Source organism: Lithobates pipiens, unplaced genomic scaffold (genome assembly GCF_037356315.1).
Source record: "Lithobates pipiens isolate NorthernLeopardFrog02 unplaced genomic scaffold, aLitPip1_a1.2 Scaffold_19, whole genome shotgun sequence".
In the NCBI taxonomy this organism is placed as follows: Eukaryota; Metazoa; Chordata; class Amphibia; order Anura; family Ranidae; genus Lithobates; species Lithobates pipiens.
The window spans coordinates 577,084,469-577,100,192 of record NW_027507764.1 but is presented as its reverse complement, the minus strand read 5'-3'; the positions used below and the strand labels follow the sequence as shown (position 1 = coordinate 577,100,192).

The following is a 15,724-nucleotide window of genomic DNA, read 5'->3' as shown; positions in this document are numbered from 1 at the left end:
GCAGTACTGCTAAAAATCACCGCTCACCGTCATTACTAGTAAAAAAAAAAAAATGCCATAAATCATTCCCATAGTTATAGCTATAACTTTTGTTCAAGCTAATCATTATACGCTTATTGCAATATTATTTTTTTTTATAAAAAAAAAAGAAGAATATATATTGGCCTAAACTGATGAAGAAATTCGTTTTTTTTATTTTTTTTATTTATTTATTTTTTTAAACATTTTTGGGGATATTTATTATAGCAAAAAGTAGAACGCGCATTGTAAGAGAGAGTGATGAAGCACAACCATTGTGTATAAAGAAGAGGCAGAGCCTGAATAATTTGAGCAAATATGGCCGCTTTTGTGTGTGTGTGTGTATATGTATGTATATGTGTGTGTGTATATACATATATATACATATATATATATATATATATATATATATATATATATATATATTATGATACCAATTTCGTGTTCGATTAATCATTTTTTGTTTTTTAATCAATTAATCAACTAATTTCGATTAATTATAATGCACATACAAATCCAACTACTTTTAGCTGATCTCCTTGCATTGCAACTCTGCATTAGTCAGTGGTAAATGTGGTATACACTATATACAATCACCCGACACTAGTTAGTTTCCACAATCCATGACTTAACTTCACAGTTCACACAAATACCTTTTAAATTCAAACTGTAGCACCGACGTAAGTAATTTTTTTCCCCACAGTAGTGTGACAATCCCTCCACCTCCGTTCTAACTAATCACTCTCACCTTATGGCATGGACCCCTGTGCAAACAGGTGGTCATGCAAGCGGGTATCAAAAGGGTTAACATGGACCATAAACTTCTCTCACATCTCCTTAGATCTCAGCAAGGACGGCAGGTCATGGGTAGAAAGAAAAGATCTAAGTGCTCACCGCTTAAGTATAAGATTTCATTTTTGTGTTCAAAACACAAACTACTTACATAAAGATGATAAAAACACAGCATGTAAAGCCGACAATCGTTTTAGTTCCGTAGGGCAGCAGCGGGTGACGTCATGCATAGCTCCTCCCCTGTACGCGTTGCGTTCAATCAGAACGTCGACGTGACCGGACTCCTCCCCCCTTCCCTTCGTTAGCAGACGGAGGCACTTGGGGAAGGGGGGAGGAGTCCAGTGATGTCGATTTCCGTGACATCACCGGATCATCGACGGAACTCCCTGAATACCCGGAAGCCGACGGAGAGGTGAGTACCAATCAAAAGAATTTTAATAGATCAAAAAAATAAATCAAGGAATTCATCTTTAATTTCCACAGCCCTAATATATATATATATATATATATATATATATATATATATATATATATATATATATATATATATATATATATATATATATATAAAATTACAATTTATACATAGACAAGTTTCTTAAAACATTAGCACAGATTATAGAAATTCTTTAAATCCATCTGGACTGCCACATGCATTTATAAAAAAGCTTTATATATCCTTTTAATGATGACCCGTCTTTTTTTCATTTGCAGTAACGATGCGTCAGTTTGACCACCCACATATTGTGAAGTTAATCGGAGTGATAACAGAAAACCCAGTGTGGATAATCATGGAGCTGTGTACACTGGGAGAGGTAAGTACTAACTTTTACAGACTTGTTTCCTTATCATTAAAGCCCAACTGAGCTTTCAGTTTAACCACCTTAATACAGCTGTCTATATATATATGTGGCCTCCTGTTAAGGTGGTTTTACTGGGATCATGGTTGCGGCTGCGACCATGATCCCAGTGCTGTTGTTTTTTTTTTGTTTTTGTTTTTTTACAGCAGGCAATTCTGCACAGTGTAAAAGTGAACAGAGTGTCTATAGAGCTGCTTGATCGCTTTTACAGTTGGCAGAAGAGGGGTTTCCCCCTCTCCCGCTGCTACCTTTCCTGGGTTCTCCCAGATGGGATGATCTGGGAGCCCAGGACTGATGCAACCAGTTCAAAAGCATACACTGAGAAGAACAGAAGTTCCTTTCCCCCCCCCCTTCTCTGATGTGAGAAACTGGAAGCGAAGAAGATTTTGTCACTTCCGGGTTTGTTTGTATACAAGCCTTCACCTGCTTTGAAGGCCTACTGAATGTGGCTGTGGTTGATTTAATATTTTTTTTTACACTGAGTAAGGGCCAGTTCATACCACATGCATTCCAGTGCATTTTTTTTTCTTCTGCATCAAAACCGCATGGAAAGTAGGTTATGTGGTTTCCAATGGCATAGTTCACACCAGTGCAGTCAGTTTCAGGGTGTTCCAATTCCAGAAAAAAAAAAGTAGAACATGCCGCAGTTTTCCTGCACTGGAACACGGTACAATGCATCAAAAACGCACAAGAATGCACTGGAGCATGTAAAAAAAAAGCTTCTGGTATGCGCCTGGAAACGCGTCAAAAACTTGCATGCAGAAACGCCTCCAGAAAGGATCTGGAGTGTGTTGTAGTGTGAACAAGCCCTACAGTTAAAGTGAGCTGAGTTTTTGGCTGTGGCATGGCAGCATCGTTTCCTGGTTGTCTTAAAGAGGAACTGCTGTTTTCTCACATAATTTGTAATAAAAACATCTTTGCCATTCTGAAGCTTCCCTCCAACCACTTTGCATGTTATTTTATATATACTGTGATTCTGTACAGTGATGCCTTGGTTTGCGAGTAACGCTGTATGCAAGCGTTTCACAAGACGAGATATATATATATATATATATATATATATATAAAATATATATATATCATTTTTTTTTTATCCTGACTTGATTTGCGAGCGCTGTCTCACAAGATGAGCAGTACTCAAGCCGCTGGTGTGTGTATTACCATATGTGGCCAGAGGTCCGGGGATGATGGAGAACTTGAGACATTCCCAGCTGGGTGGGGCGGGCGTAACGTGCGTCAGAGCCCCCAAACGTGTCAACAGTTTCCGAGGCTCTCCGAGTGTCATAAGCGCCCCCACACCCCTGGCCACATACAGTACTGCATACATCAGCAGTGTTTGTGGAACGAATCTTCCGAGTTTCCATTATTTCTTATGGGGAAACTCGCTTTGATATACGAGTGCTTTGAATTACAAGCATGTTTCTGGAACTAATTATGCTCCTAATCCAACGAATTGCTGTACTTGCAAAATATGCTGTAGAAATCTCCCTCCACTGAGTCCAACTGCAGCCATTTTAACTGTGGGCAGCTGAAGCTGCTGCCTGTTCACTTCCTGGATGTACACAGAGGCACACCTCCAGCTCCACAGCCCTGCTGCTCTCATTGGCCCTCTTATGACTCATCCCCCCTCCCTTCCTGGCAAACGCTCACGAGAGAGAGCTGTGCATGATGTCATAAGCCTGGGCTAATGACCAGACAAGAAACAGGGAGTGGGCTGTATAAGGGATTTGCTGGCAGAAAAAAAAAATGTTTTACTATCCAAAGTTAAAACAACAACAAGGGCGGAACATTTAATATATGGAAAGATGAAAAAAATGACTGAAGGTCCGTCTTTAACTTGCCCATAGACGTTTAGGTGATTGTTATCTTGGCGCCAATACACTTTTCAAGCTTTTTTCCTTCGTAAAATTACTATGTCAAATTTGTTTCCTGTCTTTCATCTCTAATCTCGTTTCATGATGAATACGATGGCCATATTTTATGCAAGGTCTTATGTGTTTAAAGCCCAGCTCCGGGAAAAATTATCCTTTGTAGTGGGGCTGTACCTGCACTGCAAGGAATTAATTCCTTGTTTAAAGGGGTTGTAAAGCTTTGTTTTTTATTTTCTAAACAGGTTCCTTTAAGCTGGTGCATTGTTGGTTCACTTACCTTTTCCTTCAATTTCCCTTCTAAATTTTTCTTTTTTCCTTTGTTTTCTTTGTCTGAATTTCTCACTTCCTGTTCCTCCTCAGTAAGCTGTTCAGTAAGCTGTTCTGGCTGACTAAACACCGCTCGGATGATGGTGTGAAGTTTACTGAGGAGAAACAGGAAGTGAGAAATTCAGACAAAGAAAAAAAACATTTAGAAGGGAAATCAAAGGAAAAGGTAAGTGAACCAACAATGCACTAGCTTAAAGGAACCTATTTAGAAAATAAAAAACAAAGCTTTACAACCCCTTTAAGTCTAGGGGAACAAAACAAAAAAAGATATTTACTTACCCGTTTCTCCACTCCTTCCCACAGAGTCCTGACATCACCAAGCCCAGAGCATTTTTACATGACTGCATATAAATGTGTTTTTATATAATTTACTTGATTTTCTTTAGAATAAATAAAGTTTAGACCATTTTTTTTTTAAAATCCTATCACAGAGGGTTTTGTTTTTGGTGTGTAGTTTTTTTAGGGATGTGGGCATAAATTCATAATCCCTATCAACGGTCTTCCTATGTTCACTGCTATGGACATGAGGATACAGAGGGGACAGTCCACCACCAGATAGTGGGGTGCTGCCTCCCCGGGGGAGGAGTGGAGGATCAGGTAAGTCACACTGTGTCTCCTCTCCCTTGGAAGAAATTGGCTATTAACACTTGCAGTGTGGGGCACATCCCCCACTGCAAGGGATAATTGTTATCTAGCCGGAGTTGGGCTTTAAGATCTGTGTATCTGTGCAGAATTCCATTGCGGTGAACCTGGGAAAAGAGAAATATGGACAATGTCGTTGTTGCCCTGTTTTTTTTTTTAAAGGTACAAGTTCCAGGAATGCCATCCTGATCCTGGCTTCACTACCCAGTGAGCTACTGAACTTGTCACCAATGTGCAGGAATTAAAGTTCAGATTTTAAAAGCTGCAGGCAAGTTCCAGGCCACTTATAAGGTAGTAAAGCCCCGGGTGAGATGGACAGCCCTGGAGCCATGTGCCTTTTAAAAACAAAGTCCGCAAGACAGCAATTGCAGCTCCCTTGTTTCTCTTCCGCACAGATCACCACTGCAAAGTTTTCATGATTCTTTGTAAGTTTTGTACTGATACTTGCCTTTTTTTTTTTTTTTTTTTCTATTGACAGTTGCGATCATTTTTACAAGTCCGAAAATACAACCTGGACCTGGCGTCCCTTATCCTCTACGCTTATCAGCTCAGCACAGCGCTCGCCTACCTGGAGAGCAAAAGATTTGTACATAGGTAAGAGGATCATGACTTGCAGGAATAACTTCATCAGTCAGTTCTTTATTGTAGCTTCTAATGTTGTGAACTTGCCAAATTTAAAGGGTAACTCCACTTTCATGGGAAAGAAAACAGCAAGTAAAAAAATAAATAAAGCATAAACAATTGTGACACAAGTCATATTGAAATTTAACGTTATTAAATGTAGCACTAAGGCTCAGTTCACACTGCTGCGGTGACGAGATCGGATGTGATTCGCACCGCACTGCAGTGCAAATCACATGCGATCTCTGTGCGATGCGAGTTCAGCCATACAGATAGTATGGCTGAATTTGCATCGCACCCGGTCCAAACTCGCACAGGACCCTTTTTTTGGTCCGCAGCAGAATCGGATCACATGGGTGTTCACACTGCGATATGCGAACTGATCTGGGGGTGTCAGTAACATTTCACTGACACTCCCAGCAGTTCGCATAGGGCAGTGTGAACTGCCGCCGGGAGGCATGCGATGCGGGAACCCGCAGCGGATTTGCAGCGTTCCCGCATCGCAGCAGTGTGAACCCGGCCTAACCCTCGAAGGAGCTGCCGAATAATTTTGCACGCCCCACTTTTCATTTTTTTATTAGTTAAAAAAGTTTCAAAAATCCAATAGATTTCGTTCCACTTCACAATTGTTGGTGATTCTTCACAAAAAATAAAAATGTTATATCTTTATGTTTGAAGCCTGAAATGTGGCAAAAGGTTGAAAAGTTCAAGGGGGCCGAATACTTTCGCAAGGCACTGTACATGTAAAACTTAGACCCTTTTCACACTGGGGCCGTGGCCACGTTGGTGCTGAAGCATCGTTCGTTTTAGCTTTACTTTTCGGCCGCTAGCAGGGTGATTTTAACCCCAAAGAAGGGGTTAAAAATGCCCGTGTTGCGGCGCTTCCGAAGCACTTTTCAGGTGCTTTTGGAAGCGCTGCCCATACATTCCAATGGGCAGAGCATTTTGGGAGCGCTTAATACAGGACTCCCAACCCGCCCCAAAGATGCTGCTTGCAGCAGGGCTTTTCGGGACATCCCGCAAGCGCACCGCCCCAGTGTGAAGAGTCGCACTTGAATGAATGGGAGGCGGTTTTCGGACACTTAGAAGAGGCAATTTCCAGAGCTAAAGTGCCTGAAAACTGCCCCGGTGTGCAAGGGTCTTATGTAGGGGGATTTGTTTCATCCCTGTGTATCATCTGAGGCTGTTCACTTCACTGGGTATAGGAAAGGGTTTACATCCACTTTAAGTGGTTTAACTGCCCTCATCTACAGACAGAAGTTCATTCCTTTGATCTGAAAGAACGAAATGTTAAAATTTTTCTCTTTATCTCTGCCTAAGCAATGATGTGATAAACTTGGCAGGCTGCATTTTTTTTTTTTTGAGGGGGGGTGGGTTTGACAGCTGTCAGCTTGCGCAGAGAACTCTCTACACTGAAGCAAGTACAGGATAGCGAGGAGGGTCGAATCGTGATTTAGATTCTTTAACGATTAATCGTGCAGCTCCTGTAATTTTCTGTAAAATGCAATATGGCGATCTGGAGATGTTCTTTACGCAGGTGGTGTACAGAACACTCACCTGCTTGTGTGATTGGCTTACCCAGAAGTCTGCACTAAGATACAAGTCTGATTTTTGTCATCCCCTGCAACAAAAATGTCATTTTTGGTGAGGTACTCCCAAAGTGAATCCCACTTTCCTCGTTGGCACCCTGCAAGTGCAGCAGCTTTATAATTATAAAATCACCCCCATACAGATTCACTTTGCACATGTACACAGACAAAAGTCTATTTCTTCAGAATAATAAAAGGTAGGAGATTCTGCCACAATGTTTAATATCCCTGCAGTGTGCAGAGATCACCCAGGTGGGAGTGTGGTTTTCGCAAAAAAAGTGGAGTTGCTCTTTAAAGCATAAATGCACTTGAAGTCAAACGCAGGACAAATGATAAAATACAATTAATAAACTGTAGAGGAGAAAACGTGTGAAGGTATCAATGCCACAATAAATTATTTACTGTAGACATTCAATATTCTTTCTTTAAAAATTTTAGTTTCATTTCTACAAGGCCGTATTCCCATTTGAATCCCCCTATTTGAACTTTAAATGTCCGCCTCAGTTTATCGGCTGTTACAGGCTTTCAGCTTCTTTGCTGTTTGTGTGTCACCTTGTGCTTTCTCTACCCAGGGAATATTGTACATGTGGGAAAATTCAATTTTAACCCCACAGCGACCTCTACTGACTATTTTTTAAATAGAAACAAATATATAAAATGAGCTTCTAAAGCTGATTTCAAAAGAAATCGGCTAAATATACAGATAATGTGTAAATACATATAGGGGCTTTTTACCGGCCAATGGATTTGTATTTCTAACCATCAGGTTCTGAGATGTATGATGGACAGCGCTGTTTGGCAGGTCACAACACTGTCTCTGTTGTAAATGGCAGATTGGTGTCCTCGCTGTCCAGCCTGCTGACTGGACAGTGAAAAAAGGAGCAGGAGACTTGTGAGGTCAGCCCGCTTCTCACTCTGCTTTCTCCTCCTATCACCATGTTTTCTGTCATAACATTTGCTTGCAGCACACCTGATTGCCTCCCAGTGCTTTCACTCCCGGTCTGGATGCTGCTTTTCAGGGAATCGCAAGAAGCTGATGTTCGTTGAAGTTTAGTCGCTTACGCTGGATAATTCAAAAGTCAAAGTTTTCATTTATTCTGGCCATTGAAATTAATTATTGCTTAACCAAACTCTGCTGCCCAAATTGCAGTATCAGCGTATAACATGCACTTTTTCACCTTGAAAAATCGGGTGCAAAACTTTGTAAACAGTGTAAAACTTTGAATGAATTTAATATGCCTGACAAATCTCACCCCATGCTCAAATGGGAATCAGACTTAAACATTTCACTCTCCTCCGCACAATGGGACACTATATTTGAAAACTTGCATAAATCTTCCAAAACTACCTCTATTAGAGAATCTGCCACCAAACTGCTATATAGGTGGTATCTTACCCCCTCCAAACTTAATTCTTTTTACCCTTCAACATCCCCTCTATGTTTCAGAGGCTACCCCACGCGGGGGGATTTACTTCACATTTTCTGGGACTGCCCCCTCCTTAAAGATATCTGGCTTAACGCCAAGCGGATGATCGAACGTATCTCCGGTAGAACAGTCCCTCTAACTCCCCAAATGTGCCTGTTATTCCTCCCTATACAAGACATCCCACATACTAGCTCCAGACTAATACATACTATGTTCAGCTCCATCCACTGGACCATTGCCTATAACTGGCGCTCATCAGTTGTCCCTTGGTCTCAGGTTCTTAACCGTATGGCTAATATTAAACTTTCAGAGAGAATACACCATATGTTGTTTGATACCATGCATATATACCACAATAAATGGAATCTATGGGAAGCCTCCCTATTGATGTAATTCAACCAATGTGTGTTTCCTGTCACTAAAAACTTTTTCAAATAAGCAATATTGTACGATCACCTTATATCTTTACTTGTACAATTCATCTAACTGTCAATTTTTGTATCTTGACCTATTCCATAATAAAAACCGTTTGTAAACAAAGAAAAATCGGGTGCAAATAGTGTGTGCATGTTATACGCTGATACTGCAATTTGGGCTAGGAGGGAACGCGTGGGGGGGGTTGGGGGCGGCACAAGTGCCATCAGATTACATACAGTGAGAATCTCCTGTTTACTCAGCGGGTTCTATAATAGGAAGTCCCGTCTCCTGGGCCAGCATTGGGCCAGTATTCTGTCTATCATAGAAGCCGGTCCAGGAGGCGGGACTTTGTATTAAAGAGGCCACCGAGTAAACAGGAGCTCCTCTCTGTATGTAATCTGACGGCGCTTGTCCTGCCCCCCTCCCTGTCCCCTTAGAGGCAGCAGTAATCTGAGGTGAGGCTGCAGATGGGCACTAATCAGGCTGCTTTCATGGCAATGGGGTGAGGCTGCATTGATGGGCAATTGTGTGGCTGCAGATGGGCATTGATCAAGCTGCATTGATGGGCAATTGTGAGGCAGTAGATGGGCATTTATTAGGTTGCTTTGATGGGCAATTGACCGGGCTGCAGATGGCATTGACCGGGCTGCAGATGGGCACTGACCCATATTTTTCTTCAAAATTTTATTTTTTTTCCTGAAACTTCCCTCCTAAAGTGAAGGTGTGCGTGTTAGACACCTGTGCATGTTATATGCCGATAAATACGATATTTGATACCCTGCAGATTTTGTAAGTTTGCCCACTTACAATGAAATGAAGGGTTTATAATTTTAAGCAGAGGTGTATTTTAAATGATAGAGACAGAATATCAACACAAAAATCCAGAAAAAAAAACCCACATAAAACAAATGCTTTAAATTAAGTTGCAGTTCAGTGAGTAAAATAAAGTATTTGAACCCCAAGCAACACATGACTTGGTACTTGGTGGAGAAACCATTGTTTGCAAGCACAGAGGTCAGACGTTTCTTGTAGTTGGTGACCAGGTTTGCACACATCTCAGGAGGGATTTTGGTCCACTCTTCTTTACGGATCTTCTCTAAATCCTTAAGGTTTCTTGGCTGTCTCTTGACAAGTATAAGTTTCAGCTCCCTCCCACATATTTACTATAGGATTAAGGTCTGGAGACTGACTAGACCAAGCCATGACCTTAATGTGCTTCTTGTTGAGCCCCTCCTTTGTAGCCTTGGTGGTATTTTTGTACAATACATGGCCCCGTTCATTGGCCCCTCAATGCGGCAAAGTCGGCCAGTACCGGTACAGGTAAAGTTTGTTTAATGGTCTAAACGAGTCTCAAATCCTGTGTGATTCACTAGCTTCATAAGCTATCCAAAAACTTAATCTACCCTCCCTAACGGAGCAAAATATTCCTTCATTTGTGTCTCACACACTCCTCCTCCCAGATACTGCAGATCCCGGGTCAGAGAGTTTCAGCAACTGTCTGTCCAGAAAGAAGAGGGTGTGACAGTGCTGACACCCCTCAAGCAACACCTTTTCCTCCCACTGTTGTGCAAACAGGCCCAGCCTACATGAGTGACAACTTTGCTCTGAATTCAGGAGCAGTGCAGCATTGTTGCCATCCCATTACAGGAATCGGTGGACTTTGCTGGCAGGATTTACAGCTAGGCAGTAAAAAAGGACCTACTCCCTACGAAATGATCTTTTGTTTTTACATAAATCTTTGATTTGTGGAGTTAATTAAAGGAAAGTGAAAATGTATATGCAGCTATTTTGTTCATAAAAACATGTTGTGCTCTTCTTTTCTGAGCATACCTGTGAATTGTCTGTTCTTAAAGTGATTATAAAGTTTTGTTTGTTTGTTTTTAAACACGTTCTACTTTCCTCCTCTGTGCAGTTGGTTTTTCACAGGGCAGGCCAAATCCTCCTCTTCTCGGGTTCCTCTTCTGTGCTCCTGGCCCCATTCCTCCTGTTGAGTGCCCCCACAGCAAACAGCTTGCTATGGGGGCACCTGAGCCGAGCCACAGTTCCGTGTGTCCATTCAGACACAGAACTGCCGTTCGCCCCCCCTCTCCTGATTGGCTAACTGACTTTAATTGACAGCAGTGGAAGCCAATGTCGTCGCTGCTGTGTCCCAGCCAATCAGGAGGGTAAGTGCCAGACGGCCGAGGAATCGCTGGACGGAGATGGGGCTCAGGGAAGCATTAGGGGGGGCTGCTGCACACAGAAGACTTTTTATCTTAATGCATTGAATGTATTAAAATAAACCTTCTGCCTTTTTCAGCTCCTTTAAGTAAAATAATAATTTGATTGCTTTTTGAATGGAGATCTCTGCATAAGTCATTCTGAATACGTGTCATATCTTGTGTCTTTACATATCCAAATCTCTTTTGACAGAGATATCGCTGCTAGAAATGTGCTGGTCTCGTCTACCGACTGCGTCAAATTAGGAGATTTCGGGCTGTCTCGGTATATGGAGGACAGTACTTATTATAAAGGTGAGATGTATGCATTGCTCTTTTCAGTGGTGATGGGGAATTTAATGATGCAGTAACGTGGAACCACTGTGCCATATAGTTATAGGGTAAAGTAAACAGAATAGGGCAAAAATTTGTATCTGTTTTATCTGTTGATAAATATCAACTTGCGCGATTACAACTGATCCAAAACACGGCGGCAAGGCTGATAACAGGAAAAAAACCCTGGGAATCCATCTCTCCTTCGCTGAGGAGCTTACATTGGCTAACCGTAAAAAATTGGATCACGTTCAAGACCCTTTGCCTCACCCACAAATGCGTGCTTAGAGAAGCTCCGCAATACCTAATGGAGAAAATAAATCATTACACACCAAACCGCAGTCTTCGATCAGCCAACAAAAACCTCCTCCTCGTGCCCAAAGCCCGGTATAAATCCAAGGGGGATCGGAGATTCGCTGTCCAAGGGCCTCGGCTATGGAATGCTCTACCAATCAACATCTGCCTGGAAGAAAATCACCTGGCTTTTAGGAAAAAAACTCAAGACCTTCCTCTTTTAGCAGATGATCAAAGCTCGCCACAGCGCCTAGAGGCGATTCAGTTTGCATTGTGCGCTATACAAGTATTTCATTCATTCATTCATTCAGGGCCTGTCCACGCTGCTCATACACTAAACCGAAGCGCTTTACTGTTCAGACGGCTGTCAGTGAGGGGGTGGGGTGATACCCATTCCAGTGCATCACACAGTCCTAACCCCCGCACACCCCCCTTTTTCTTTTTATTTCTCTACTTTATTTGAAGTGACACTTTATTCATGTTGCCACGCAGCAGTGTTGTGCTTTGTGCTAATTTGCAGTCACATGCCGTGCCATCCAGGGTGCTGCACCTTATCACAGCTCACTGCATCGCAACTCCAGGCTGCATTGCAGTGTGAACGGGGCATAAATAAAACATTTTCCATGTGTCCTAGGGGTGACAGGTATTCTTCCGGGGCTTAAAGGGCCAGTCACTGCAATATGTTTCAACGGGCCCTTAGACATTCACAAAACAAAATGAGATTCATTTTTTTTTCTTGAAAATTTAGAAGAGAGATGCAGTGGCTTACTACAGTAGAACTAGTTTAAATAGAATTAAAATGATAAACATTCCACTTAAAGCGGAACTGAAGCTCCACTTTAAAGAGGAACTGCAGTCTGCTCACGTAATTTGTAATTAAGACATCTTTGCCATTCTGGGGCTTACGACCAACAGTTTTGCATATTATTTTATATATACTGTGGTTCTGAACTTGCCAAATACAGAGATAAAGACAAAAATCTCCCCTGAGTCTGGCTACAGCCATTTTAACTGTGGGCAGCTGAAGCTGCTGCCTGTTCCCTTCCTGTATTTACAAAGACACACAAAGATGCAGCTCTCATTTGCCCTCTTATGATTCATCCCCCCTCCTTTCCTGGCAAGAGAGAGAGAGAGAGAGAGAGAGAGAGAGAGAGAGAGAGAGAGCTGTGTATAATGTCATAAGCTTTGGCTTTTTACCAGACAAGAAACAGGAAGTGGGATGTATAAGGTATTTACTGGCAGAAAGAAAAGGTGTTACTGTCCAAAGTTAAAACAACAAGGGCAGAAGATTTAAAGCGGGCCTTCAGTCATTTTTTTTTTATCTTTCCATCTATTAAATCTTCTGCCCTTGTAACTTTTGATAGTAAAACATTTTTTTTTTCTGCCACTAAATACCTTATACAGCCCACTTCCTGTTTCTTGCCTGGTCATTAGTCTAGGATTATGACAACATGTACACCTCTCTCTCTCTCTCTCTCTCTCTCTCTCTGGTGAGAGTTTACCAGGAAGGGAGGGGGGAATGAGTCGTAAACGGGCCAATGAGCGCTGCAGAGCTAGAGGCGTGCCTCTGTGTAAATCCAGGAAGTGAACAGGCAGCAGCTTCAGCTGCCCACAGTTGAAATGGCTGCAGCCAGACTCCGTGGAGGGAGATTTCTGCAACATATTTGGCAAGTATAGAATCACAGTATATATAAGATTAAATATGCAAAGTTGGTTGGAGGGAACCTTCAGAATGGCAAAGATGTCTTTATCACAAATTATGTGAGCAGACTGCATTTCCTCTTTAATAGATGGAAAGTTGAAAAATGACTGAAGGTCCGCTTCAAGAAACTGCGACCAGGCAGGCTCCTAATTGTGGAAGAAATGTATTTTTGAGCTGCACAAGCGCAGCTCAGTTTACATTCTGGCACAGCGCCTGTGTGCCGGGATGGCTGTATACATGTGCAGGAGTGGGACGTCATCCTGTGCTGACCAATGAAGACTAAAATAAAATAAAGTGATCAGCTCAAGTTTCTGAATGGTAAATAATTATATCAATAAACAATCAGTGAAATCTATTCAAATAATAAAATAAATGATAAAGTCCAAAATATCCAAATTATTGCAAAAAATTTCCAAAAAAGTGAAAGTGAAATAAATCTTCTAAGGCATGAACACAAATTCTTCTTAATAGAAATCTTCGTAACTTCACAAACGCTTAAAGAGGAAGTAAACCCTGATGAGTTTACTTCCTCTTTCATTCCCTGCAAAGGCAAAGCATAATGGGCTACTATGCATCGCATAGTAATCCATTATGTGTCACTTACCTGACACAGGAGCCAGCGAAGTCACCGCTGTCCCCTGTAGTCCGGCGCATCTATCTTCTCCGTGGGGTCTCGCAGTTCCGCCGCTGTCATTCGGCGAAGCCGCAATGACATCACTCCCGCGCATGCGCACGGGAGCCGACACGCGCGGCGTCTCCGTCGTTGAAGATGCTGCCCTCAGTGCGCCGTAGACAGCGGTGCCTGTCTTCGGGCAAATATCCCCTAAACCGTATAGGTTTAGGAGATATTTCTTAGACCTACAGGTAAGCCTTAATCTAGGCTCACCTGTAGGTCAAAGTGTATTGTAAGGGTTTACAACCACTTTAATGCTCACAGAGCTCTTACCTCCATGAGGAGTATAATCAGCTTTGTGAATATCCTGTAGTAGGAGCAGGTACACAGCCGTGGACCTTCAATTGGTGGCCGTATAGGGGTTTTGAGTGAAGGTGATGATCTGCCAGGCTCTAGTCTCCCTCTGCCGTCAACCAAATTCTTCTCTGGGGCTCCCAATGACACGGTTAACATCCGGTTCCAACCATTAAAGAAAGAATAAAAAGTGGCCTCCCATAGTGTAACATGTATAAACGGTATGAACTTATTAAAACACCAAGTGGATCCTTACATAAAAAATAAAAACAGGCTTGTGCAGTGCAAACACGATTCTTATGTTCCTTGCGCCACCATCCGACCACGCCCTACGCGTTACGTCATGGCATGTGACTTCATCAGGGGAACCGGATTGGTTGTTGGACAACTCTCTGCACGCTGCCACTATCCCAGCACAAATGGCCACACGCTCCTTCCGTGCACACACAAGGTTCTACACTCCGTCTGCATGCTGACGTCCCCGCCAATGAAGACTGTTGCAACCCAGCACCTGGAAGAAGCGTAGTAAAAGATGCAAGCGAGGGACGTCAGACTGTTGAAGAATAGGTAAGTATCACAGAGTGTAGCTCTGCTTTCAATGCATTTTAATTGCAGGTTACATGGAAAGGCCAGGGAAGGGGAACTGATTAATATGTATACAAAAAAACAAAAACACTTTATTCAGCCTTCATTAGAATCTGAGGGCTTGTAAGTTGTTTCAGAAGCTAAAATGAATGATTGTAACCAGTTTTATGCAGAGATTAATCTGAAGCTTTTCTCCATCCGTACAGCTTCCAAAGGTAAATTGCCTATTAAGTGGATGGCTCCTGAGTCCATTAATTTCCGACGCTTTACTTCTGCCAGTGACGTGTGGATGTTTGGTGAGTCAGATTTGTTTTATTTTCCTCTTTTGGCTGTGAAATATGCACTTCATGTGGTCCCTGTAACATCAGGTGTACATCTATTCTTGTGTTTTTGTTTGAGATAAATCATCGCAAGACTCGCACAGCCAGTAGAACACATCTGTACTGTAGGCGGTGCGCTGCCTCAGGAAATGAGGGCAGCACACCGACTAATCATTTGCCAGCATTTCCTCAGTCATTTTAGGAATTTTTCTCGGTTATTATACATTATTATTATAATACACGATTTATATAGCACCAACAGTTTACGCAGCGCTTTACAATGTATAGGGGTGCACAGCACAATTACAGTACAGTTCAATACAAAAGGTACAGGAGGGCCCGGCTCGTACAGCTTACATTCTAAAGGGAGGGGGAGGTGGTACAAAAAGTAATAGCTGCAGAGAATGATTTGATTCTCAGTGTATAAAGCTGTGGCTGCTATACGAATGGGGCAAAATTGGTGGCTCCTAAAGGAATATTCTCTACTGATCAAATATTCTTAGAATGTGTTTCTTTCAGTAGTGCTTGGATTAGTCAATGAAATCCATACAGTAATCTGTAGAATACTAATATTCTAATTACATACAGTTACAATGTGTCAACGGTTATACATATTGTATGGATTTCATTGTTGAATGAAACCTATTCTAAGAATATTTGGTTAGTATGATCAAATGTTTGCCATGTGAATGTTGCATTTACTCAGAGAAAGATAACTAAAGCGGAACTGAACTGTATCTGAGCACCACAAACCGAAAAAC

At 42.0% G+C, this 15,724-nt stretch overlaps 1 protein-coding gene across 22 annotated transcripts in view; it reads left to right on the top strand.

Annotated features, from left to right (window-relative positions):
• Positions 1–15,724, top strand: part of PTK2 (protein tyrosine kinase 2) — a 549,666-nt gene that overhangs the window by 402,377 nt on the left and 131,565 nt on the right. For all 22 annotated transcript variants that reach the window (XM_077493396.1, XM_077493389.1, XM_077493392.1 and 19 more), the window contains 4 exons: positions 1,525–1,625; positions 4,989–5,104; positions 10,977–11,077; positions 14,850–14,939. In XM_077493396.1, coding sequence (XP_077349522.1) covers positions 1,525–1,625; positions 4,989–5,104; positions 10,977–11,077; positions 14,850–14,939 — 408 coding nt within the window. The remainder of the gene's footprint in view (positions 1–1,524; positions 1,626–4,988; positions 5,105–10,976; positions 11,078–14,849; positions 14,940–15,724) is intronic.